A 27,961-nucleotide genomic window follows, 5' to 3' on the forward strand; every position below is an offset into this window, starting at 1 on the left:
GTTCGTACCCCGTGTAGCAAGTAAATAAACATCGTCCAATGCGCAGGCTTTCCCGCACTAGTCCTCCACTGGTCACGTGTCGAGGCGGGCCGTTCGGAAGCGCTACTGCCGCTCTGCCGCTGCGATGAAATTCCAACTTGCCCGAACCTCGCCGCTCCCGCCGCTGGTGATTTCTGCGGCGCGGCGGCAGGATTCGCGAGCATTTTCGCTTGCATGTGAAACAGGCTTTAGGCGCCCGTTCCTACGGCGAGCGCCGGCGTAACCGAGCGAACGAGCACAGCGAAGAATGGAAGAGCGATCGCGGAGTGCACCGAGGGATGAATTACGCAAGGAGGAAAGCGGAAGAGGAGTGTGCAGCTGAACCACGAGCCGGAAACAGAGGAGGAGGGTATGGCGAAAGCGTAAGAAGAAAAGCGTAATGCGGCGACGATAGCTACGAGATGGCGCCAGGGTAGCGCGCGCCGTCTGGGAGGTCTGTCTGCAGAGGGTGCTGTGATTCGAACCCACGGGCCACCCACACGCTGCCTCTCGCAATCTCCAGATTGGCGAGATAGATGCGCCACGCTTCGCTCCGTTCGCAACGTGCCGCACGAGACAGACTGCCAGCTCCAGCCAATATATCGCGACATGAAAACACGTACACAGCTGCGTTCAAATTTCGCATTAGCGAGTATCGTAATCGTCGGTGGATTTCTTTTTTATCGCTGACCTGAGCCAACGCTTAGCGAGAAATCATTCATCACGTCCAAAGGTTCCACGAGTTTATGAAATACTCTCTTGAATTTTCCACGAGTTCCTCAGTTTCCATACGCTTACACCCACATATAGAGGTCTTTTTTTTTAGTTGCACTAAATTTTCAAAGATTGCCTATGGCAGATAGCACAATTCTAACCATCGATCTAAATTACTCGATAAGTTCGCCATTATTTCTACGATAAATCAAAATGCTCAATTGAATAATTAACGTAATTACGCTAATTAACTTTTTAATACTTACTCTACGCCACATGTTTCAAGCTACGACCTATATGTAGCCGCTGAGTTCGCACGGCGTATCCACTTGAAACGAATTCTCTGGACAGCACCAGTTCCGCGATTTTAATTTTCAAAGTGTCCGTAGAAATGCATTAGTGTTCCACCTGCATTTGTTCTTCAATGCATAAAACAGCGGTTTCTTAAAAAAGTAACTGGAAACACCGATGCATTTCATCGAACACTTTGAAGATTAATAACTCGGAACTGGTGCTGTCCAGAGAATTCGTTCCAAGTGGATGCGCCGTGCAAACGCCGCGGCTATAATTCGTAGGTTGGAGTATGTGGCGTAAAAAGTAAATAATTTCAAATGTAATTAGCATAATCATGGTAATCATTCGAGTGGACATTTTGATTTCTCGTAGAAGTAATGGCCGCCTCATCTCGCAGTCCAGATCAAGGGTTAGAATTGTGCTATCTGCCATTTGCAAGCTTTAAAAAATTAAATGGAGCTAAAAAAAAAAAAAAAACCCTGTGTACAGTATGTCACGGCATGCGTCAGCTTTCTTGGCATACTACTATTGGCATAGCCGTAAGGTTAATACAACTATTAAAGAAAAACGAAATAAAGAAAGAAAGAGCTGAAGGAACTAAACGTTTTTTTTTTTTCTGTTGAGTCATAGGCAGACATTAATTTACTACATACATCCCTTATTCGCAATCAGCCTCATCAGAGCACAAGTATACCTGTGGCAATCAGTGGTGCCCAGTGAAACGGCGGACGTCCGTCGCAGAGTGACCAAAGAAGAGCCGTTTTTCGGTCACTCGCAGGCGGCTCTGTGAGCGGGCTTCATGACCTCCGAGCGTCCTCGCCTCGGTTTTGCTCCCTCGTGATTAAACGCATTCATTCCTGACTTGCTATACAATACGCCGCGCGGCCATGAAGTCGTCATGCTCCAACTGTTCAAGCCTTTTCCTTTTGACGTAACTCACGCCTGCTATGTCAAGGACAGCGCGAGCACACGCCGTTTCGCCAACTGCAACAACAGGCTGCCGGGGACTCGCGCACAAAAGAAATGAAAGAGGCCTCCCCCTCTAGTGACGCAATAGCCTCTTGTTTGGGTCAGCATTATTTCAGCCATGTCTGCACAAGGCGTTTCGGAAATGTCAGTCGTGACCAACACGCGCCCTTCTGCAGCCGTTAAATATCGCTGATGGTGGGTGCCCGGTTTAAGCACACTTAGAACAAAAGCCAACAGATGTTAATGTTCGGTTACGTGGTCACGAAAGACGGAGAAGACATGAACAAAGCAGCCGAAGGAGACGACTTATGAAAAGGAGAGATTGCATTTGGCATTTGTACGCGAGACTCTCCTGCCCAAATGCTACTTGCTACGCCTGCGTGCTGCCATCGATATTTCCACAACACAAAATTGTTAGATGATGCATCGTAACAAACATCTCCAGGCTTTCGAATAAATGCCGCAGTTTGGCCTCACCGGGTTCATCTAGGTCGACCGTATTCTGACAGCATGCAAGCGTTCTCGCATTTCGCAGCTATCAACGAGCACTGCGAAAGCATCGAACTCCCAAGTACTGACGCAATCACGGAAATCACGTGCACTGTACATTCTTCATCAGCCGACTGAAATTTGCCTGGCGGCTCAGAAGCGAACGTTCTGCGGGGTAGCCATTCACTCGAGTCTATTACACTTAACCACTAACAAAACCAGAAGGTCACGTTCGGCATCAATCGCCTGAACACTCAACTTTATAGCAGGTACTTTCTCGCATGCAATATTGAACAAGTAGCAGATGTGTCTTAATTTCGTTTTCGTCCCTTCTTCTTGAAGATAGTAAAAACCGTGGGGATAGGCGCACAACACTCGCCGACTCGACAAGTAATCCTGAAGACGTTGAAACGTGTTTCATTTTCTCTCTCTCTCTCTCTCTCTCTCTCTCTCTCTCTCTCTCTCTCTCTCTCTCTCTCTCTCTCTCTCTCTCTTTGATACGTTGGGTCGAAAACGCAAACGAGGCCAACCGGCCGCGCGAGTGAATTCTGGAGGCAATTCAAAGTGCTCAAAACTTTTCCGGCGAGTCGCGCAGGTTTCCCAGCGACATCCTGCTGGGAAGCAGCGCGGCTACAACGGACGAGCGACAGGCGGCAGCTCATTCTAGGCATTACGAACAATGCGATGCGAGCGACGCCAGACAGCCGTACGTGGCGGAGACTGATGTGCCGCAATTCTGACAATGACAAGGCAAAACAAAAGAAGCACACATACAAACCTCCGGCGCCGTGATGAGAACAAGCCGGGGACCAGTTTCTTCTTTTCCCAAGAGGCCGCGGAGCTGTGCGCCCCCCCCCCCTCCCATCCCCTCTCGCCCTACGCAGCTCTGCCGCTGTCAACCCTCCTCGCCTGGCCGGATTTTGCGGTTGCGTTTTTCTTCCTCCCATCCCTCCTTCGCCCTCCTCTTCGTCCCAGACATACCAAAGAAGTCAGCGTGCCATTTTCGCAAAGTACCTGCTCTTACGAAATGGCTGTCCCGATGGCAAGATCCGATAGCTCGCATCGGCAGAGGTGGTCTTTCGCTTTGTTGCACTTTTCGCTTTCACGTGTCGTAGAGTTATCACTCAAACTAAATAGGAGCGCGGATCCCACCGTCGCTAGAAGCGCATATATATATATATATATATATATATATATATATATATATATATATATATATATATATATATATTAAGAACACAGATATGAGCACCACAGCCGTCATACCCGTGTTTAAAATGAAATGAAAACTGTAGTCTCAGCTTCCTCTTTCATCAACTTTTTTTTTTCTCTTTTACCCACGTCCTGTTTCTCGCAGCACTGTGACCCTGCAGAGCCAACGATTTTCAAGCTCCTCAGTGCTGGTTAACAGTCTGCAGCGTTGTCTTATCTGCACTGAATATTCCAGTCGATTAGTCTCTTAAAGTAGCACATTTTTCATACATGTCATAAAATAACAACTCGGTCGGCATAGGCCATAACTGGACACAAAGGTATATGTGTTACTCGCTGACCACAAACATATCTTGATGACGTGAAGATGGCGACTCTAACGCGACTTGAGTCGTCTAAGCATTCAGCCATGTCAAATTATGCTACAAACCGACAAACCTCACGCGATAAATAAGAGACAAAAGCCTGTATTCAAAACCAGTTGGCACGCTAGAGCGGTCCCAAATAACAGGCGGCGACCAATCGTGATAGAGAACATGTTATTAGACAACGCGGCCAGCCAATGGCAAAAAGTCGTTGCGAACGAAAAGCACGGCGACTTCGGCTCCAGAAGCTGGGGAGGGCGGCGCGGCTTTGATCGCACATCTTGACTAATCAAGACCAGAAAGCAACTCGAACGCAGAGGTGGCAAAATGAAAGAGAGAAAGAAAGAAGGAAAGGGAAAAAAAGAAGGAAAACAAAGAAAGAACGAGGTGCCGAACGAAACCACCGCCGAAATACGCCGCAGCAGCCGACGCACAGCCGGCTGAGGACGCCCCCGTGGGCCTCCTTGTTTTTCTTCCATCAGCTACCGCCTAAACTGTTCTTGCTTCGCTTTTGTGAACAGAACACCGCCGTTTCCGAGAGGGGGGGGGGGGAAGAAACGAAAAGAACCACACGATGCGCTTATTATTGGAAAGTGAATTCCCTGTCATGTTCGAGCGCCACTTGGGCTCGACACGAGATAGCTTTTTCTCCGCGGCGTGTCAACAGCGCCTTCAAGCCGCCGCCACCTCGCATGCTCATGGCGGCTGGCGTTCGTGCTCCGAGCAAGAAAGCCGGCGCTCCATGTCGCTTGTCCTCGCTTGGCAGTCACCACCGTCTGACACCCAGCCACCAGTCCACAGCGAGAGCGCACGTGTATTGGCCAACAAGAGGCGCCCTAGAACATCGCCTAACACCACTTTGCCTCACAGCGCGACGCTTGTCCTTCGTCCTTTCTGTAGAGAGCAAGTTACCCTATACTATACCATACCACAAGGGCCTGCCAAAAAAAACTTTAATAACTCCCCCAACCGAAAGCAACGCACGAGCATTGGGATATGGTGCTGACCAACTCGGCATAGGAGGACCAACGAAAGCTGATGCCAGAGCTGAAAGTGCTGACACCGCCGCTGGGGCCCTGGAATGAAGGCTCTACCCGCCACGGGGATCCACCTCTCTCCGTGACCCATCAAAATAAAATTCTCTCTCTCTATTCTAGAGCAAATATCAACAGCAATTCTCGCCGCTTATCGGTGCCAGTTAAAACAAGTGAACGACTCGCGCTTTCAAATGATTATTTCTGACTATCATCACCTGATGATAGCGCTAAGTAGCATGCGCACTTCGCTGAGCCGCAAGCCTTCTTTTTAAATGTTTCTTTTTTTTCTTTTTTTCAGAGCGGAAGATGTCAGATCACATGCAATTCAATCTGCTCTTTTCCCTACATGGTTCGTTGGGCCGTGAAAGCAATATTTGACGATCCTGATCACACTAGCGCTTCCCGTAATGCAGAATGGAGCACAATCTTAATAATTATGGGGTTTTACGTGCTAAAACCACTTTCTGATTATGAGGCACGCCGTAGTGGAGGACTCCGGAAATTTCGACCACCTGGAACACGGGTGTTTTCGCATTTCGCCCCCATCGAAATGCGGCCGCCGTGAGCACAATCTTACAGATCATGTAAGGAGTATTAGGTTGCAGGACTGTGTGGGCAACTGCGGCGTTGTTTACTGCGAAAAGCAGTAATGCCTTATAGTGAATAGAGTATAACGCTGGGGGCCGATTTAACGCTGCAGTGTATTCAATGTCGAAAGTTAGGATATACAATTGGAAACTCTACATCATGAAGCATTTCAAGCGCTTTGAGATAAGAACACAGCAGGAAAGCTTCCTACTGTCCCCTTCCTTCTATCATGTTTCTCTCTTAAAGGGCCCCTGAAACGGTTCGGACAAATTTTGTAGACGCGTAAGGCACAGCTTAAGTAGAACATTCGCACCACAATTTAAGTGAAGCGTTACATGTTAATGGAGCTACAAGCGATTACAAGTTACCCTCCTCCCTAGCCTTTTCCTCAACTCGTTCGCCGAGCGATCGGGGCTAAGCTCCGCCTTCACTGGTTCTGCGGCACGATGCGACGTCACATCGTCCACTTCCGGTTGTTTTGGAGCCCGCCACCGCCCGCGCGAAACCTCTCCGCTAGCCGCTCTGCCGTCGACCCCAAGCGAGAGCTATCGAAGCAGTGTGCTTTGCGAGCATTCTGTCGTAGCGCCGAACGTGTCTCGTATTCCGGTAATCACAGACTAGCTGAAGTTTCGACGGAACGGTGGAGGCATAAACTCAAGCTGATGAAGAAACTTTAGCGTAGACGTACGTGAGCTGCCTGATCGGTCTCCACGGTCCAATCCCCCCCGTTGGCGCAGAGCTTAACCAGCCAAAGAAAGAGCTAGTATTGCTCTAACCAAGTGTAAAACATTATAAACATTTACAAAAAGAAAGTGTTAACGATTACACTCCTGCGAAAAATTTACACCAGCAGCAAAGAAGAATACATTTTTTTACTGCCACTGTGTGTAGTTGAGCCCTATGCCACCAGGTGGCTGCACCGTGCCGACCATTCACATTTGCGCTTCTGTTCGTTCCCTGAAACGACACGCAAGAGGATGCGTTTATCCTAATACCGGATTCGCGAAACGCTATTGCGTTAGTAATCTTCCGGTGTAAAGTGACGGCCGCTATCGCGCAAATCCTAGCGCCGATCGGATCGGCAGTCCGATGCGCTGCAGCCAGTTAGCTCGTCTGCTGGCTTGCAGAGGGACACAATGTCGCAGCTTGACATGTTGGCAGTCGCTACGTTTGCAGTCCACAACGCAATAAAGTCGAATCATAGCACTCGCGAAAAGACAGACCGACACTGACGGCGGAGCTCTCGTCAAAGACGGAGCACGTTGTAACACAAGCAGACGACACTTGCTGTGTGCCGGAAGTGCTTAAGTGTACTGAAAAATTGTTTTTGTGCATTCTCTTTATGCTACTTTCTTTTTTATAAAAACAAATTAACGAACATTCCAACTATTACGAACATCATTTGTTTACCATAAAGTTTGAAAAATTATTGATCACGTGCCCGGGTCAGCCAATCGGATAGCTCGCCCCACTGGCGTGATACGGGTGATTTCCGTCATATGGGTAGGGGCGGCTTAAAATTCCGCCGAGCAGTGTGCTGCGATCGGCAGCGATGTGCATTTTTAAAACCTTATAATAAATTACACGCTTTACGCGGAGCACTTAGATGTGTCAATTAATGATCAGAAGGACCTACTCTCACGACTCAGTACGTTTGTAGAAAATCGTCAAAATCGTTTAAGGGTCCCTTTAAAAGCGGTAGATATACATGCACTTAACTTAAAAAAATATGGCAGTGTCATGCAGCTGGACAGAACCAAGGTAATGTTGTATATCGTGGCTTGGAGAATGTAATACTATTTCTTGTATTTTGCCCAACTACATAATTGGACATAATTAATTAATTAATTTCCCAAATATTACAATCAGGACAAAAATGTCAATCAGAAAATTGCAGGCCACCATAAAAAAAAAAATCTCGATCCATCTTTCTGTTGCTATATCGTGGAACTTAAGGTTTTTCAGAGCTTTACAGGGCTCCTCACCAGGCCACATAGCACATTTTGGTTATAGGCAGGAAGTTGTTACGTGCCCTCTAAGGACCGTTCAACCACAATATTTTTTTTCAAACTGGTTCATTAATAGCCGAGATGGAAATATTTCAGATCCGCGAACCGATGATTTCAGGAGGCGAGTGTCACCGCCAACATAACGCTCTTTCCACTTGCCCCCGTCTAGCCTCCGCAAGTGAAATTCCTTCCCTACGTTCTCCCATACCGGAGCTGGAGAATTGGGCGACGGATACGGCACCCCGCCCTCTCTCTCTCTCTCTTTTTTTTTTTTTTGCTATTTTGCTACGCAGCCCACTTCTATTGACGGTCTCTCGCGCGAACTGTTGTGTTTGTCTCGTTTCGCGCAGCGCACGAATTTGAGCGCTGTGCACGAGAACAGCTGACTAGCGGTATAACTCAGTGCTACGCGAACACTGAGGCAGAGGTGAGCGGATAACAGAGCATGATCCTCACCCCCCCCCCCCCCCCCCGCTGGAATACGATAGAAAATTAGATAGTTTCGCTCTCAGCGCGTGCCACTGCACGACATGGGTACAAGCAGACGAAACGGAAGAACATCTCTGTTGCTACGGTACGAAGTAAAACAGAGTACGAACGAAGTAAAACATACACTCGGTTTGTAGGTTGTATTATTTCTTTAAACTTTAGTTCGCCTATTAAAGCAGCACATCAAACAAATAACTACTGTTGCCTTGAATAATTCTCAAAGTCACGTGCCACTATGAGCGACGTCACAGCACTTCCATGTACGTGGTCGCACGAGCGGCGTTTGGTTTGAAATGTAAGCTCGTTCCGCGGCACGCAGGGACATAATACATAGCCGACACAATCGTTAGCGCGCATTGTATACATTGAGCTTGTCAGCTAAAAATCGCCAGACCTGGTGAGGGGGCCTTTAAAGAAAATTCGCAAAGCATGAAAAAAGTTCGGGGCTTGGAAAAACCGTTATGTAGCACGTATTGAGCAACAGAAAGATGGATCGGGAATTTTTTTCATATCTTCGGGTCAACAGTGTCGCGCCGCCGCCGTCAATATCGCACATCTGGAATGTGGACAGGTTCATTCGCTTGCATTTGAATAAAATGAGCGACAATTATACCTCGTTAACTCATTTGTGCAACAAACTACCTAAGGATGCGAAATGTGTCTCAGCTTCTGTATTCTTTCATTATGCCAGAGAAGTGGTAGTTCTAGATCTATCTGCGCCTCCTGTCGTGCGTAAGATAGTTCAACTGCTATAGAAACTTACAGTTTACCTTAAAGAAGCATGACAACTGAAAGTGGACCGTGTCGCCCATGCTACTCGTTACGTGCACACACAGCGACGTTAGAGCAGGCACGCACAGGCCGGCAACAGGAGATCGAGCAGCGACGAACCGACAATGTCAACTCAGAATTTATCTTAAATAGGCAATAGAATCACAACAAGAAGAGGACTGGATAGCCCAGAGCGTACAGTTTCCCACAATAATTACTAGAGGGAACTGGCACTGCGATCATTCAGCCACACTGAGAATGATGACTTGTCTGATCTTCGTGCTTGCGGCTTCAGACGCTGCTATATCTGCGTTCATTGGCCTTAATTTCAAAGCGATCTACACTTCTTTTTTCTAATGCAGAAGGCAATAAGACTCTTCGAACACGCATAATCGCCGCTAATTGCAGCGGTTCCGCTTGTCCATGGCGTAATAGTTACAATACCGGGCTTCTGAGCTAGAAGTCCTGTGTTCGAATCCTGCCGACGGACAGTAACGTTTATTTAACTAGTTATAACGCACAGAACTCTCTTGAAAATGATCCGTTGAGAACGTCACTAAGCCGTTCGAAGCCAGAAGGACGACGTTTAGGCAAACCAATGTACTACTCACGCTGGCGGAAGCGCCCTGCTTGCAGCCCCCGCAGACACTAGCGCCACAGTCCCCTCTGGTAATTGCATGAAAGTCATAGGGAGCTCCTCCTCACGACGTCGACAGTGACGTTAGAGCAAGCATGCACAGCTCGGAAACCGGAGTGCGAGCAGCGACATCTCGGGACAACGTGCCCATCTACAACAAGTTCAAAACGTTATTGGGCCAAACAATTGTTCATGACAACAGACAAACATAAATAAGAAAATGAAATAAGATGACAGAATAAACATTATTTTACAATAAAATGTCAACTTTTACTCAGAACATTGACGCCGCAGGAGATAAATAGTGAACGGTGCTCAATTTGCATTATTACTGGCAGCGCGCACATCAAACACGGACGAAGAAGAGAGACGCGACACCAGCGCTCGTGTTACGTCTCTCCTCTTCGTCCGGGTTTTATGTGCGCGCTGCCAGTAATAATAATGCAGATGTACGGACTCGCCCAGCCAGCTACCGTACTACGGTCCTCGATGGCAATAAGAGTGCTGCACGTGTCGTTTAAAGACAGCTTCGCAAGCTGTTGTAGCATCCGCGCTGTTGACGTCACCAGCAGCAAGCACATAGTGCTCAGAGTACACTAATCGTAGGTATTAGGGTCCAAATCGTGAGTGTGAACAACAATCCTTAAAATTAATTTGCGAAAATATCGGAGAAGCTTCAGTCGTGCCATTTAGTGCGCTCGACCAATGTGCTCCGGAGAATGCACGATGCAAGCTTCCCTCAGATCCGTACACCTCAATAAGTCACCGGAGTTGTCGATTAAATACGTCAAACTCCCGTCGCTTTTGCATACGTCGAGCATGGACTCAATGTTAACAGATCATTATTCCGCGTAACAGAAGAGCTACAGAAGACTTCCAGTCTGCGAATAATTTGCGAACCTACAGAAAGGTGGATAACGTGACCACTTGTTGGCGAGGTGAGCGACCATGCCGACAACGAGCACCTAGGCGTTATCTCCGCATGGTTACTCGAAGCTGCCAGTAATGGAGTAAAAAGGTGGCATAACAGCCGCGTAAACGCTAGTCCGTATCATACAGGGTCGAAAAATCAAGTGCAATTAAAACGCGCCGAGTAATGCTGAAAACGGCTGTTGAAAACTAGTTCGGATAGAAGACTCGTCAGCAATCTTACTTCCCGATCTCGTCATGGAACAAAGCTAGCTGCGTGTTCTTGTAGCGCATCACGTTAATGCAGTACGCGGGGCCGGCAGGAAAGACCAATGCACCGCACCTCTACATTAGCATGCGCTAATACCACTCCGAAGGCCGCAAAGAAGGACGCGCGTTATCATACGCCTTGCGAAGACAAAGGGGAGAGCGTGAGCGAAGGCTTCATTTTAAATGCGTCCGCCGTTTACCTTGGCGTGAGGAGGGCATTGCAATGCGTGCGTGCGCGCGCACATACACCGACTAGTGGCTCTACGCGAACGAGAGCAGCAAGCAGAGGACGCGCTCCGGCGCTGCCGGCGGAAGGCGGGTTCCGCAAGGATTCTGCGCCAGCATACATGCAAGGGCCGCTCGACATGCACGCTGCTCCGTTATGCACTCTCCTGCTCGCGGTTCACGTGCGAGCTTGAATATCTGTCGAACCAGGCAGCTACCAAAAGAAGCCACGTTTAGGGCATGCCGAGACACGCGCACGACACACCCCGCAGCTGCTAATAGGTCCGCGCCTTCAAAAGAACACGCGACGATGTGGTTTCGCGTAGTCCCCGAGACGTGCTTCAGCGCGGAAAGCGAACGCATTTGAAGGCACAGCATTAGTGCTCCGATCCTCTCGATCGGCACGGAGGAAGACGAAATGAAGAGCACGGTTTTAGCGAGAACATGGGCCACAAGCATGACGCAATGCGCCAGGAGGAACACGGCAGCGGAGGCATGCCTGTCTGGCGTTCCATGTGAGGGAAAGGGGGAGAGAAACATATCTATCTTCAGGTCAGCGACCCACTTCTCTTTTTCCTCGCCTCACCTTCTTTCGGCCGTTTCTTTCTTCCTCCCCGGTGCTGTGTACCCTGCCTCGCAAGGAGGGCCCCAGGCGTGGGAAGGACAGGTGCATGCGTGCGTGCGTTCCCGCGCGGGTTGACTGAAGGGGGGGGGGGGGGGGGAATGATATTCTTGGTACCGGTACAAGGAATCGGCCACCTCCCTATCGACGGCGACGCGACGTAGCGTTCGAAAACGAAGCGGGCGAATTGCGAAAGCGCAATTTCTTACCTGGTCCAGGTATGACTGAGTGGCGGCGCTCTCTTGACCCTGGTCTTGCATGTTGAGAGACAAGTCGAAGTTATCCATCGCCTGCGCAAGACAAAGAAAGAAGACGAACCAGTTAAGAGGACGGAATGCCGTCCCGGCCGGCGATCGAGATTGATCAGCGCGCTGCCCGGCGGATGGGCGCGTCCACAAAAGCGGCACAAGGACAGCAGCGGAGCACTGACGAGTCACGACGTCGCGGCACGCAATTTTAAGGACACAGTGGGGTCGCTGCACTAGTTGCCTGTCCACGTCACCCGCCGATATCCCACATTCACCACAGTGCGTAATGTTGCTCAAAGAATAAACATACTCAATTAACGAGGCCCCACACGGCATCAATTCTAACGTATGTAAGAAACAGTCAATAGTAACTTCTCGCAATCTTAGCAAAAGCTTCCTACTCTCATGCAAAAGTGACCACTAGAACACCTCTGACAAAACATGTTGTGAGACAAACAGCACATTGCGCGGTTAAACTACGGCGCACACTTCGCCGGTTTCAGAGTCACGTATTTCAATAAGTCAGCATGCTCAGTCGAAAGTGCATGATGCATCACAAACAAGCATTAGTGGCGCTATTACCCCAGGAGCCAAGCACGTAGGAAACGCTTGTAATTTGGCGTGAAAACACAGTTTAACCCCATTTCCGCAGCTTCACGGCTCCACGTCCCTCTGAAAAGCGTTTTCCGAGACCATCAACCTTTACTTTTAACATGAAGCTCTTCTCTACTTGGTCGTATAGATCAGCATCGGCAGAGATGGACACAAGGGAGCACCAACATGACCTAGCGAAGGTGCGCAGCGGCGGCAGCTCGGTGTTCGCGCCGTGAACGGAGCGCGGGAAAAACTGGCACGCGGTCGCGATTCCAGGATCCGGGGAATCGAGAAATGAGGAAACAGTCGGCGTGAAAACGGAAAAATGTAGGGCGGCCCGTTCTTTTCGTCGGGCAAGGAAGGAGGAGAGCCCGCAAATAATAATCATCCTCATAAAGAGCGAGGAGGGAAACGAGGCCAGAACGGAGAAACTACGGCCGCAGCGCTGCCCATTGTGCGCCATAAGCGCCAGAGTGAACGAGCAACGGCACGTCCAGAGCGACACGCTCGGCTGAACGACAACATCATCAATCTGGGCTTCTTTTGTTTCCGAGACTTTGCTTTGTTCTCGGTCGAGCCGCGCGGTAGAGCAGGACGACGCAAGCTGCACCCGCAAACGAGACGCGCTCGTTTTCGCTGGCGCAATGGCCGCACCGACAAGCAGCCATCGCGCCACGGCTCGTGCAACAGGTTCGCCGGCGTGTCCCCCGCGCGCACACCGCCGCTAAGCTTTCCGTCCGTGTGAGCTGTATGCGATTGGATATCGACACGACTAACCCCACCGCTTCGTGCTTAGGAACGACCTGTCGCTGCGTACAAACACTGTTGCGAAAACGCGGTCCGGTCCCCCCACACGCAGTTTTCCCGACGATCGGAGCGACAAATGTGGCTTCGCTTGGCATCGTAAATAAGGTAATTGGTTACAAACTTGATTAGTGAATTTTTGTTAATTAGGCGATTGTGCATCTTTTTTCTGTGTGTGTGCAAGCAATGTCCGCCTCTTCGAGTAAACCAGCTCACGCACTAGAATTGTGCTATCTGTCACAGGCAATCTAAATTTTTTTTTTTTTTTTGCAAGCGTTCGCTGAAACACTCAGTATATACGATACGAAGCGTGACAAGGTGATTTTTTCCCTTTCTAGATTAATAAAAATATGCTACTTCAGTTACTGTAAAACCTCTCACGCGTCATCAAAATCATCATAGCATATGCTTCTAGAAATTGCTGGCTAGCTTTCAAGTGGCTGCACATAGCTCGCGAGACATCCGAGAGCGGCCTGGCCTGGAACATTCAAAACAGCCTTAGAGCCGCACGATCCAGCTGCCGGTTTGTCACTGTGGGCGCATTAGCAACCACGAGGTCATGCAATTGGAGAATGACAGGTGCCCAGTGACGTATACGGGGAGGCGCCAGCGTCTCCGGTGCCCTGCCTTACTTGCGAAAGACGCGCACGCATTAGGTGGGCCAAAAGGAGTAGTATTTCCCACGGCGGACAAAAACATGCGCTTCATGAAGCGCGCGGTTCCCTCGGCGGCGCAGTTTCTCCGCCGCCGAGGAAACCCGGTCCGATATGGAACGGGACAATGAAGCCCCTCTCCGAGTAGGGCATCGCGGCCCGATTCAGTGCCTGAAGAGATGCCGCGCGGCGAAGGAGCTTGTTTCGCAGCAACAACAAAGCGCTGAACAGGGGAACAAACAGGACACAGACATGATAATCCGAAGCCTTCCAGTTAATAAGGCGAACTATATGATACGCTTATCTGGACAAGGTTACGCTGACGAAAATAATAATAAATATATAGTAATAACTGACGATGATGGTCATCAAGAAGCGACGCCTGAACATTGGGAGATCGACACCGCAGCGGAGGGCTTTATACTGATTCTGAGTGACCTAATGCAAATCTCTATCTTAGGTGCCCTAAATCTCAGCACAGTACAACTTAAGTTAACTTGAAGGGACCGGAAGAAAGTTTCCCCAATCGAGAGTTCATTCGTGTGAAACGCGAACATATCAGCGCACTGCCGGCGCACGGCGACTTTGCCATTGCTCTTTCTAGCGATTTTCGATCAAGTGGTATTTCAACGCAAGCGAGCACTGACCGAATGCTGCGGCGAAGAGGGTTGCCCAAGCTCACTGCAGTGCGTTTTATCACACCATCCATAAACAGTAGATAAATAACCCGCCAGTGGCTTACTAAAGACGCAGCGCGTGGCTGCAGGAGCAAAAATATGTACTTCAGTTGCCTTGTGCTAAACTGGCGCTAACTTTGGTTCCGCTATTTGTAAAGTTCTCTGCTCATCTTTTACCTGTGGCGTTAACGCCCCTGCCGCGTTACAATTAGCGCGCGCGGTGCACGTGCAAGGAGTATTTGCTCGTGACGGTATATATGGTAAAGCGGTAACGCTATGCTAAAACGTTCCTACAGCGATCGAACGATAAAAAAGAAGGGGGGGAGGAGAAATAAAGAAGAAAGAAAAAGCAGAACCACGTACGAAAAAAAAGAAAAAGAAGAGAAAAAGACAAGCGCTCACGTTCAATATTCTATAGCCAGGCCGAAACACCAACATCGTGTTTCCTTCTCCTTTCCCGTCGAATTTATTTCTGCGTAGCTTTTTTTTTTCCTTCTTTTTTTTGAGCCAAATTCTTTCGGATACGACCAACAAACAACAGGTGCTAAAGCGTGGAGAGATTTAGCCGAACGTCCGTGATATCGGAGACGGAGAAGAAAACAGCAGAGATCATGGTGCCGATGTCATATGACACTGTATTCAGCTATGGCAACTCTTGGTGAGATAAATTGTAATGCTTATCTGCTGCCTTTTTGCTGGCGACAGGTGCGCTCGACAGATGGGACGCATCTGCCGAAGAAGCGGCGTTGCACGAGTGAGCGTCGTTCAACATGAGCCAAAACAATTAAGGCAATCTCTGCGTTTCTCTGCGATAAACTCTAAGAAAAATCCCGGGGAAAACGGGAGTAACTGGACAGTTAGTATTAAAAAGGGCGCTTTCGTCCCTCAAGGGAATAACTATATGAATGTGTGTGCCGTGCACAAATTTCGGAGAGTAAGCGCTTAGTCCTTGGTCGGAAAGTGAGCAACGGGAGGACGAACGACAACAGTTACTCCCCATTCACTCCGCTGTTTTCGTCCGTGTCGTGGAATGATGCGGCGAAAACGGTAGCATGCTATAAATCGTGAATAGTTCGAACTTTGTGCACTGTCTATTGAACTACATGCAAAGCAGCACTTTGCCTCTTCGTGAGAAAATTGCGTGAAATTTAAAAGCTGGAATGTGAAGAGCCATGCCCTTCGTGCGCACACCACAAGTGAGCGATACACATTAAACGCGCAAGTCACTGATATAGTGCTAGATTTTCTTGGTCACTAGTACCTAAGTTCCTTCCATTCCTTGGAGATGACGAACTTAACTGAAGCGACGTGTAGCTCAAGCAGGGCACGCTAAGCGACAGAGAAATCGGCCTTCTCTGTCGTCTTGCGTACCCCCCGTTTGAGCTCGCTGCACGCATACATAGTGTAGTGCCTCAGTTTAAATCACCCTAAGAATACTCGGGCAGATTTGTTTTTTCGCAGTTGCTTATGGTTCCAAAGAAACTCAACGTTAGACTCTACCCACATAGCATGCATAAGATGCCGTGTCGTTTTTATATTGCCGCACCTGCGTTCCGATCCTTAACCCTGTCATAATATCCTGTCCTGTCAACCGACCTGCCGTGGTTTAGAGCGTGTAGTTCTGTCCGCTCTGTAATATACCTTCAGTTATGTTTTCCATGTAATAAAGAAAAAAAGAAACCTGCCGTGGTGAAGTCGTTTGAGTACCCGACTTGTGAGCGCGAGGACGTGAGTTGGAATCCTACGTTCGGGTAACTTTCTTTCTCCAGCTCAGTAATTTTTTACCAAGGTATAAATACCTAATTTCATTAGTTCCACCTTTGCGGAGCATTGGAGAGAATGCCCGTTACTCCCTTGAGGAGCATCGGAGAAGGGTGTCTGTTAGTCCTCGAAGGAGTAACCGCATGGGGCGTAACAGGGGAGAACACCCTTAGGGTGTCCGTCATATATATAACACCCAAAGGGCGTGAGTTACACACACACTTACACCCTTTTTCACTTTTTAGGGTGTAAATTATCTTACAGTGTAAGCGGAGGAATCGTTGTGGCAAATAAGTTCCTCCCCTAAAGGCGTCACTTCAATACCCTATTTCCTCCTTTTCTTCTTAGAGTGTAAATACTGTATTCATTGTCACCATTTCAATATTAAAAATAACCACGCTTCATTCTGAAACAACGAGCACAGAACACATAAAAAACAGGCAATTCGTTATGTAGCATACAAATACGTCGGTGCACCGAACAATTGACACAGCAACATACAGTATCAGATAGACGAAGACCGACAATGTTTATGGAGACCAGCAGTTTGCACACCGTCATGTTATCACATCAGCGAAATGAGGCACAAGCATCTACAAGGAGTACGAACAGATGCGGTCTTTGATAGCAGGGCGGAATACCTTGTTTTCCTAAACAAAACAGCATGTACCGCAAAACATACTCGGCTAGCGCGACCGGAAGCTTCAACGACGGCCAACCGGGGCGAGTAGGCACAAGGACACCGATGCACAGCGACAGGCGCACGTCGGCGGTCGCAGCTTATCAGACGCTGATAAAGGAACGCTAGTAGAATATAATCTCAAAATGTCAAGCTTTCCGAGCCGCTGCGGGCCTGGAAGGGCATCAGTAAGATAAGTAAGGAAATCATTTTATATCAGGGCCTACAGCGTATAGGGCAACATGGGGGCTAAGCGATTAGAAGAGAAGGGTCTTAACACCTCCGCGAAAAGCCACCCCGTCGAGTACGCCGACCCCTAGGGCTGAATGCGCAAAAGATTGCGGGAGCTGTGGCTTTCTTCAGCAGGCGCAGCAACAACCGGAACCAGCAGGCGCAAGCCACCATTGCATATATGGCGAACGCACGGAAGCATACCAGCCGCGGTAGCGCAGTCGCTATATATAGTCTAGCATTCTCGTCCACTATAATATGATGGTTTCCTGACGCTCACGAAGTCGAGACATGCCGGTGGGCGTGGAATGCAAGACACTGAAGAAACAGCACTACACCGACGCCATTTCTGGTCAAGTGACCGGTCCGTCATCGCTGTCATCTGTTCTCGGTGACACAATGATTATGGCAGAGAAGTCAAAGAGGGCATCAGCGCTCTCATGTCTGTCACGCCATAAGCCCGTACCCAATACATTCCATTTCATTTAAACCGGCAGTTTCATCAGGCTCCCCTAGAATCGATTGCTACATGCTTCATAGTCCCCTGTGCAAGGCCCCTCCCGCTCATCCTTTGCGGCGTAAACATGGTTTAACATGCTTATACAGCATCCTACGCAATTTGATTCTACGCTCATTATGACAGCAAGAAAATCAAGTAGAAATATAGTACCGTCACGGCCTCCTCAGATAAACGTTCGTTTCTGACAGCATCCGACAAATTAAAGGCACAGCGGGTGCATCTATATCAGATGATGATGATGATGACGTGGCGCAGAAACCACGTACTTCCGTAGTAAGATGTTCACAGATTTAGGGCTCGTATACTCCCTCGAAAAATCAGCCATAACCAAGCACCCATCATTCGGGGGAAAAAAAAAGATGAATCCTTCTGGCTACCAATCAAAGCCGCCTAGAACCGTGAACAGTTTCGAACTATTTTCCTTCCCATCTTCATTTCTTATGAGCAGTGTCCCATATATTTATACATGTTTTTCTTCCCTCTTTCTTGTCACAAAACGAGCAAGCAACGCAACGAGGACTTAATCAAGAAAGCGTAGAATGTGCATTCATTATGAACCGTTACTTGTTATTCGAAGAGCCTTCTCTTTCCCTCCCGTAATTGAATAGTGGCACAAATGGCGCGCTATTTGCATTTCTCGCTCCGAAAGCACCGGCGCAGCTAGCGCCCGACAAAAGGACAAAAAAACATGCGCACACGCAGGCTCAGTGTGCACACGCACACTGTGAAAAGGGACGAGCGCAGGGAAGGCAGCTGCACCGAATGAAGAGGAGGAAATGGGCTCCGCGCGCATGTGTCACAAATGGGCTCCGGACCATTTCCATGCCAATAAGGACTGCAATCAGCCCTTTGTGCGGCCTAATTGCGGCTGCAGCCCGCAGCTTGTGACGGCTCCGAGTGCTAGCGACGACTCACGTGAAGACGAGAAAACACTGCCCATCGATCGAATAAGCCAAGAACAAGCACGGCAAGCCGACCAAAGCGCAAACACCCTTGACTACGCTGCGGGCGACTGTGCCGCACCCACACGAGAAGCCCTACGCACATACACGGCAGATGTGCCGTGCATTCGGCTAAAGCCACCCGTTAAAGTGCTTCTGCGCGTCCCCGTGTTTAAATACACGGAAAGGCCTCGTTAGTCTTCGTTTTGTGTCGCTGCGCGTAAGGGTTGTCACTCGACGCGTAATACACGCGTTCGAAGAAATGGTCCGACATAAACACGCACGAGCATTCTGGCGACTAGAATGGCGAGCAGCGAATGAAGCGCACCCGAACAACCCCTGCGCAAGCCAAAGAAAGCGTCACATTTTCGTGAACAAGACCGGCGGAGATTCGCTAAGTGCGGCCCATTAGGTCTTGCCAAACAATACGTGACGCCCCGGACGCATAACCTAGAATACTGGCACACACCTCGGAGCAGCGGACGGCTCGGGAAGTGGGGCAAATTTATTCCGGGCCGAATGCCTAATCACGTTGGCTGCCCTCCCCTGAGAAGCAGCAGCAGCTCGTTCGAGAGGAGGAGGTTCCTTTCATTCCGCTGGTCTGTCAACAAAGGAATTCCGCGCTGGGTGCTTGTTTATTCGACGACGCGCTGTCTTTGACATGCAAATCCACGTTGCCAACGGATCGGAAAGCCATTCAAATGCAAAGCGAACACTGGCTCACCATGCGCAGTGCCCGAGGCACGAAAACAACCAACGCCTTGCCAATCGTGTCTCGGCTCCCGCGCGCAGAAAAGCCCGAAGCCAGTTGGTAAGGGCCCACTCAAGGAGCCACCGCTACGCGCGAATGCTAATGCGCGCCCCTATTTCCGAGCTCCTCTCGCCGTACGACCATGCGCTGCCGCCACGCGCGGGCCACGCTCGGCGCCCCACGCGCCCGCCGCGGAGAAACAATAACGTGCGCGCGCGACAGGTGGCAAGAACCGCGAATCCCGAATGGCGGCTTTTGCCGCGATCATCCCCCCCCCTAACGACGACGATGCCAAGAGCACGCGCCAGCTTCGTTCGCACTCCGCGATCGTGGTGGCATTCTTGTGCCGCCCTAGCCATGCCCCGACCATCTGTTGTCCACTGACACAAGACTACGGCCAGAGAGAACGCACCAGTGCGCGCGCCGGCCCCCGGGCGAAGCCATTTTAAAAGCACGCGACGGCCGCCGCCAACGAGGGAGGGGAGGGAAAAGTGGCGCCTCCTCCTGTCTCGCCACCACCTGCCACTAGACTCCGGCGGCCGCGCGCTCCGTGCACGATCCGCGGGACATACAACAGCGTGCACGCGAAGGCTTAAAAAAAGCGCGCTGTAATTAAAGCAACGGAGTCTTCAGAAGAAACTAAGCAAGCCCGCCGCCATATGCCTGTTTTCATCAGCACAGGCTCATCAAACAAAAAAAACATCTGCAACCGCTCACTAATTACAAAATCGACTAAACAGCTTACTAGCTGTCTCGGCTGCCAAGTAACTTCAGCGGAGAAATATTTATGCCAGAAATAATAGCTAATCAAGCATTGCTTTTTGATAAGATCGAGTAGCGCGTATTGCTCTACGATGCCAAAATTTTCGTTTTGTTTTCACTATTTTCCTGCTTGAATGCGTTCAAGGCGCATCTTGCGGGGTCTTGTTAGCTTGTTTACTGTTCATTTTTAACCAACAAATCATGAACCGTTCTCGATTTCGCGAACCTAACTGCCGGCCATTGCTTCAACAGCCGGAGGCGGCCGTCAGATCCCAGCGGTGGCTCAGTTATGTTATTAGCCAATAGCTTGAACTCGGGAATCGCTATCTTCGTCGCTAAAGCCTCCCCCATGTAACTCTTCGGCGCAAGAAGAATTGAGGCGACGGCTTACGCGCAGCCGTCAGTGAATTGCGTAACAGACAGCACCGCGTGAGCGACGATTAGCACACCTCAAATGTTGCGATGCTCGTGATACAGTTGTTCTAACTCTGGTACATAACACACAGCGATGAGGGGAAAAAAGAGCAGCGACAGTGCACTTCTTCCGAGGGTAAAATCGGGAGCGGAAAGGGAAAGCTACAGAGGGGGGAAGCGTCATTCCAGAAGCTGATTGCGCGCACTAGCTGGCAGGATTCGTTAGCGCCCAAAACGCGCGAACAGCTCCCGCATCTAGCAGAAAACGGCGCCTGTGCAGAGCATGCCCGCTCAGAAACCGCTTCATTTACGACGGGAAAGAAGGCCCCCAAAATATCGTCTCCGGTATCGATTGGCGCGATCAATAGGCTCAAAACGCTTCGCGGTCTCCAAGCAACTCGTTCCAAACTCAAACGTGGCACCACGTGGTTTAATGACAGCCGTGTGCAGGGAGAGCTTCGATTGCCACCGGCTGCCAAAGGCAGTAGAAGAACGAACGTATTTAAAATGACCGGCTGCAAATCGTTGTTGTTAGTGCGTGGCCGCAGCGCGGCCGGCCACAACGTATGAAGTGATCAGGAATATAGCGGAGAATGTGTACACGCGTGTTCGATCGACCAGTAACCAGGCGAAACAAGCGGAGGAGACCAAGCCGCGCTGCTGCCATTCCAGACGGGCTCGCCTCGCGCCGTCCGGAGCGACGACGCGCCGCTATCGATTCCGAAACGTGGGCCAAAGCGCGATTAGGGAAATGAAAACGAAGACACGTCCCTTGCGGCGCTCGCTCGCGAAGGGCCGGCCTGAGATTACGAGGAGGGACAGCGGAGCGGTAGAGAAAGAAAGAAGGCGGGAAACTCCGCACTTCGGTCTCGCAAGGGGCCCCCGAAGAAGGCGATGTACCAAGCTATTGAGAGGCTAGGTCTCGCGGTTCCTTCTGCTCTCGAAGGGTTACCACAAGAGTAGCCAAGGCATGGACAATGAACGGAAAACAACAAAACTACCCTTCCGGATATCTTCCGACATGAGTGCTTCGAAGATCATTGCAAAATATATCATATAATTAATCACCTAGTTTTGAAGTAATCATCGATGACGACCGTTAAAAAGAAATATGAACGGAACTGACAAATCCTCGTGAACAACTCTTTTCTGTCTGCAGCGCGCTCAACATTGAACGCTAGTAGGAGCGGAAACATCAATACCAAACCGAAAACATTCCGGCAGAAGCCCTCTCACAATGATTGTCGACGTTAATGCGATTAGCATTCAAGCAATGAAGTGGCACACCGTTTTGCCACTGCTGAAACGCTTCATCACTGAACCGTGTACTGCCAGTACTGCAGTCGAAACCCTCTTTCGTGCTTATCTATGGACATGCTGCGCCATCTAGCGGCGTGCCCGCTATGTCCCCCTCCTTACGCGAGGCTTCCGAGATTGCGCCGATGCGTATAACTATTCGTGCGTATAACCACTTGAAAACGGTGCTAACAATGAAAATTATCCCTCGCTGTCCGCGGGCATTTTTCGAGCGGCGCTACAACGTCGGGCTGCGGTGAGGAACGCCCGTGACGAAGGTTCGATTCCGCCCAGAGCCGGATAAATTTTAAAGGATATCCTTTTTTTTTTTTTTTTACCGAACGGGGGCTGGAGGTTTACAGAAAGCGATGCAGACATGTTTACACACTGCGTTCCCGATGATGCAAGTCTGGCGTCGTTACCAAGAAGCTGACGCAGCCTAACTCACGCACAACGCTCGCACGAAACACTGCGCCGGCCATCACGAAGTCATGAAGCCCGACTGAACAGCAGGAACTGGCGAGACGCTTCCATCGCGAAAAGAGAGAGAGAGAAAAAAAAAAGCGCTCTCCGAACCGGTTTATACTCTCTCAGCTGAAACCACCTGCCATTCCTGAAACGGACTCTTGACGCTGAAGCGTGTGTCACTAGCGGCGGGGACTCGTATCATGTAGATGTGATCACGGTGAAAGAAAGACTGGTACACTACGAGAGAGCGAAGCGCGAAACTATTCGCTCCTTCGATTTTGCAGGGCATGTAACGGCCTGTAGCGTGTACAGACAAATAATCCAGAGAACGTTCGGTCAAGGCTATAGCATAACTAAATATTGCAAGTATTCCAACAACAACCAGACTGTTTTCATTCGATTCGTCCCCGAGGCCAGCGGGAATCTGTCTCCGCTAACCGTCGACGATGCCCGAAACAGAGCGGCGCGCCGCGTCGGTGAACATCGAGAATGAGACGAAGTATGGACCGTAGGATGCGAAGCCAGCCGCCGCCGTGGCTGGCAGCGAGCGCCGTCCTCGCACTCTCAGAATGGACTCGCCCCGCGCCGAAAAGAGACGGAGGGGGTGTCAGGGACCGGCAGGAAGCCGCCCGTTCCGCTGCAGCATGCAGCCACGTCCAAACATTCTTAAACGCCACCTTCCCCATCATTTTCGCCGAGAGGCACGAGATCTGTTGTCATTTTGGCAGTGATGGCAGGAAGGGTTCACTGAACCTTCCCGCCATCACTGCCAAAATGACAACAGTTGAAAACGGCTTCAAGGTCGCCTCTTCGTTTTTGGGCTCCGAGAAGGGTTTCACCCTCTCGAAAGGGTCAGCAGCTCGGAGGCGGGCCGACAATGGTGCCCCCCCCTCCTTCCCTCCCTCCCCCCGTCTCTCTATCCTTTAAAGTGCCCTCCCGGCATACCTGCAGTCCCGGTCTACAATGAGAATCACCCACCCCCGCTCCTCCTCGCAAGCCCGGTCCTCGCCCGCGCTATGGTGGCTACCCGCGCGGTGGTGACCAACCAGCCTTTGCGGGAAGCACCGTTCAAGCGGTTCGTCGAGCGAAGTTAGCCGATGCACACAACGACTGCGTCACACAGCTACTATAGCTCAGTGGAACGACAATCGCCGGATACACCAGAGGTGCGAAACAAAAATCTGCGAACTGGCCAGATGGCTTGGCGGCTGTTTGAGCGTCCTTACAATATCTGCCGACGACAGCAGCTTGGTCTAGGACACAAATGAAACTCCATTCTCAGCACCAACAGACGCGCCCGTTTCGTGGTATTATTGAATCTGAGCTGGGGTGCTGTAACTACTCTATGCCAATGTCATTCCTTTTAGCGTTTCTTCAGTGGCCAGAGCGGAGCTCCGTTCGCGTTATCAATGTGAACAGCCGGTCGTGAATGCTGAATAAGAGTGGCATAGATCCGAGCTGAAGGCGTCGCTACAAAATCCCGGCCCTGATAAGCAAAGCGCTGCCCGATCTGTGGCACGTTTCATGCGGAATACACAATTAATTTGTATTTATACACGAGGTGATAACTTTAAAGTTATCCGTAATTTTTAAATATAACCGTAAGAAGATAGCATATTTCTTGTCCTTGAGCTGGATTATTCGAAGATACGTATGCTACTAGCACGAGAAATCGAAACACATTCAACTAATTAACAAGCATTAACTGATTGAATTCTTCATCATTTTTACGGCACAAATTGCAATTCACGAATTGTAGCCGGTGATTTTACAATATTTATCCACTTGAACTGAATCTGTAGGATGACAGCATTTTTGAGATATTTCCCAAAGTGTGGGACGAAATACACGGGCGTTCCAGCTAGTTACTTTTGAGCTTCAATGAAAATAAGCGCGTTTTCTTAAAAAGGTAAGTAGAATAACGGTGCGCTTTTACGGAGAGTTTGATGGGCCATATCTCCAAACCGGAGTCATTCTGTAATTTCATTCCAAGTGGATATGCCTTGCACACACATCGGCTACAATTGTTAAATTACAATATGTGCCGTAAGATAGTGCCGTAATGTCACTAATTCAGAAGTTAAGTAGTTGTTTTTTGTCAATTAGTTGAATATGTGTTTCAATTTCTCGTGCAAATAATATCCACCTCTCCGAATAATGCAGCTCAAGGACTAGAATTATGTTATCTGCAACAGGCGATATTTAGAAACTCCGGCACACACAAAGATAATCACCACGTGTGTATATATATATATATATATATATATATATATATATCGGGAGAGAGAGAGCGTTATTTATTTATCGTAGACACACTTGCTTCGATATCAACGCAAAGCGCCATCGTTTCCTACGAGATATGATTTCGCCGTTCGTTGGGCTATGTGATTTAGCGCTGCTGACAGTATGGATGGGAAGCTTGTACGTCCTGTGCCTATAGGAATGTGCCCCATCGAAGTTTCGCCTCAGAGGGTCCGCTACTTGCAGTGCCTGCGAAGCGCATCAGCATTTCTAGAAGTTTACAACTACACCAAAAATCACATTTGTCTTCACACATGAACGTCGAGTCTCGGAGAGCGGTGGTGAAATCTATAGGCGCCTTCTGGGATCGAGATTGCCTTTGGAATACCCTTTAAATCACTGTCCATGTGGCACTCCGTACTCACAGAGAGCTTCTGAGCCTACAGGTTTACTGACAACTACAGGTTTACAACTACAGGGCAAGTTGGTTCATACTTAGGCCCAACCGGAAGATAGCGTAAGGACAACCCGTCTGTTAAGTAGACAGGACAAGCGCGAACTTGCAATTTCGCAGCTACGTTCGTTAGACAATTAAGCTCCAGAAATTTAAAGAAGATGCGCTTGTGCTGCTTACTTGAGTAGTTGTGGCTACAAAATACAACTGTAGGTTCTACTTTGTAGGTACACACAGTATACGCAGAAACCCAGTATCAGCACAGTAATACTTCCGAACCGATAGCAGCAACTCACTTAACGCAACGACGCACAAAAGTTTAGTCAGCACGACTGCCTTTCGAGAGATATTAATTCCAGGTGGTCCTTCATTGCGAAACTTTCCTGCGCTCGGCAGCAACCTACTTACGCCTATCTTGCTAACAGTAAGCACATCGTCAAGGAGCAGCACGGCCCGCCCTAGCTACTCGACGCCCAAAAGAAACAGTAGGACGTGATCAAATAAACCAAACTTTCCTTCTGCTGTGCGCCTCGGAACGGCACAAACATTAGTGGAAACGAAGTTAGACGTGGAACTGACTATTTACACAGCAGCCTTAAATCGGCTGTAGCGTTCCTCCTGCAGTCTAGCCATCAACGCTGGGGTACGCATGCGAAGTTCCGCGTACGACAAATTATACAAAGCATAAAGGAAAGTTAACGCTCTTTACATCTACTTATTTTCATTCTCTTTTTTGTTATTCGCTATGCTTAATCTTATTGCACCGACAGCGAAGCGTATACAAGTGGCTCTAACACATTCCGTGAACAGAGTGCAGTTCCGAATAAGTTCCGAACGAACGAGAAAGATAACGCAGCTCCGAACCCTCGCCCCCCCCTCCTCGTCCACCACCACCACTGCCGTTTTGTGTGTGTGTGTGTGTGTGTGTGTGTGTGTGTGTGTGTGTGTGTGTGTGTGTGTGTGTGTGTGTGTGTGTGTGTGTGTGTGTGTGTGTGTGTGTGTGTGTGTGTGTGTGTGTGTGTGTGTGTGTGTGTGTTATTGGCATTAAATAAGGCTAGAGTACCGAGACGCGATAACTCCCGTGCTCTTCAGATGTGTAAGCCACCTTCTTTATCCTAGCAAACAAAAGTGATAATTGTGCACTCCATCCACTGTAGAGACGCAAACAAGAACCAGCAACAAGTCCATTCAGCCGCAAGAATTGCATACCAGAACGGCGACACTGGAAATATAGGAGTACATTTGACATTGTGACTCGTATAAGCCACATAAGATACTTGTGGTGGAGATTAGGGAGACTAGGGAAGGTCGGTGGAGACTAGGGAAGGTCGGTGGAGACTAGGGAAGGTCGGTGCCCGATATTACGAGAACATTTTAAGCAGTTCTTAAAAGAAAATACCGAAGAAACGCCGACTCGTATAAAAGCCGGAAAAATGCGACCGAGAACAGGAACAAAGCGGCACGCCACTCAACTAGCAGCCGGGTGTAGCACCTGTTAGCGCCACGATTGTGACCCCATGTCGAGCCACCGGTACTTAACGCTGTCGCTAAATACTTTTTTTTCCCTCTCTCCGTTACACTTCGACGCCCAATAAAAAAGAAGACCGATGTGCGGGGACAGCAACAGAAGATTGTAAAGAAGAGAGGGGGACAGAGAAAAAGCGCAGCAACTGCCGAAAGCGTTTGACGTGCCGGCAGCACGTTTCGCAGCCGTGGCGCGCGGCTGAGCGAAAGCGGGGAAGCGGCGGTGGACCTTTTGTTTCTGCACCCCGAGCGCCAAGAGCACTCGCAACACGCGCGGCGAACAAGAAAAACGAGATCAGACGCGGCGAGAAAGCGGATGGATTCACCGCCCCTCGCAAGAAGCCGGAATCGCGATCGACCGGGCGTGCCGGCAGGACGACAGCCTCGCCCGCCGGCCCGAGAGAAGCGCCACTATAAAAAGCGTGCCGGCCCGCAAGAGGAAGACGCAATGGGTTGTGCCCAACGGGGCTGGGTCGCTGCCACGAGGTCAAGGCTGCGGCAGCGGCGCCTCGACCCTGAAAAAAAGAAAAAGAAAGACACACTGGGCGAATGGACTTTGCGCTCGAGGCGAGAAACGAAAGTCCAGCCGCCGGCTCGCGGCGAGCACGTCGTCGACGACACGGAAAACGGGTCGTCGCTCGCTGTGCGCGCCCGGCGGTCTCCCGCATCGCGTGCCCCGCGGGCCGCTGCAATTACGCGTCGCCGTGGCCGGCCTCACGCCCGGCTGGACGGGTAATGCTTGTACAGCCTCGCCACAACGCGCAGCGCGGGAATACTTTCACTGGCGATGAAATGAGGTGAGCCGAGGCCTTTCTGAACTGATTTAGCGACTGTGCGAGACAAGAAAAAAAGAAGAAAAAAACACGCGTTCAGAAATCCTCACGTGCCTCCAGCCCTGTGTTTGTACGCTCGTCGGAGATGTGCGTGAAACTGCGTAGAAAAAAATTAAAACCTAGTTTTAACTGAGACAGATTTTTTAATTTACGTATACAAGGAAATGTTTATCAAACGTACGCACAGCGTCCGCTGCTAAGCGAGATCTCTACTCGGCGCCACTGGACCTCGTTGGGTTGTTGTGTACCGGCTCCTAGTTGCGATCGTCCAGTCCCATTCGACGCACATCGTTCTCTACTTCAATTGTCTCTACCTACAATAAATGAAAACCCTTCCGATTCATCCGCTAACAGCCAGTCTTTTTCGTCTGCGATACGCTGGAGGCCGTCCAAGATGCCTACAACACTTGGGACTTTTCGCAGCCAGCACACTGCCCAAGTAAGAAACAGCAGGAAGTGCGCCGGAGCGGAGTCGGTATGCTGCGTGGCGAA

The 27,961-nt window shown here is 49.8% G+C and overlaps 1 protein-coding gene across 6 annotated transcripts in view; it reads right to left on the reverse strand.

The window, feature by feature from the left end:
• The window catches only part of LOC142590961 (TOX high mobility group box family member 3-like), a 739,235-nt gene that overhangs the window by 80,705 nt on the left and 630,569 nt on the right, over positions 1-27,961 (reverse strand). For all 6 annotated transcript variants that reach the window (XR_012830300.1, XM_075703360.1, XM_075703340.1 and 3 more), the window contains one exon: positions 11,828-11,908. Coding sequence is in view for 5 of the 6 variants with exons in the window: in XM_075703360.1 (XP_075559475.1) it covers positions 11,828-11,908 (81 nt within the window). In the remaining variant the exon portion in view is untranslated. The remainder of the gene's footprint in view (positions 1-11,827; positions 11,909-27,961) is intronic.

Source organism: Dermacentor variabilis, chromosome 1 (genome assembly GCF_050947875.1).
Source record: "Dermacentor variabilis isolate Ectoservices chromosome 1, ASM5094787v1, whole genome shotgun sequence".
NCBI lineage: Eukaryota > Metazoa > Arthropoda > Arachnida > Ixodida > Ixodidae > Dermacentor > Dermacentor variabilis.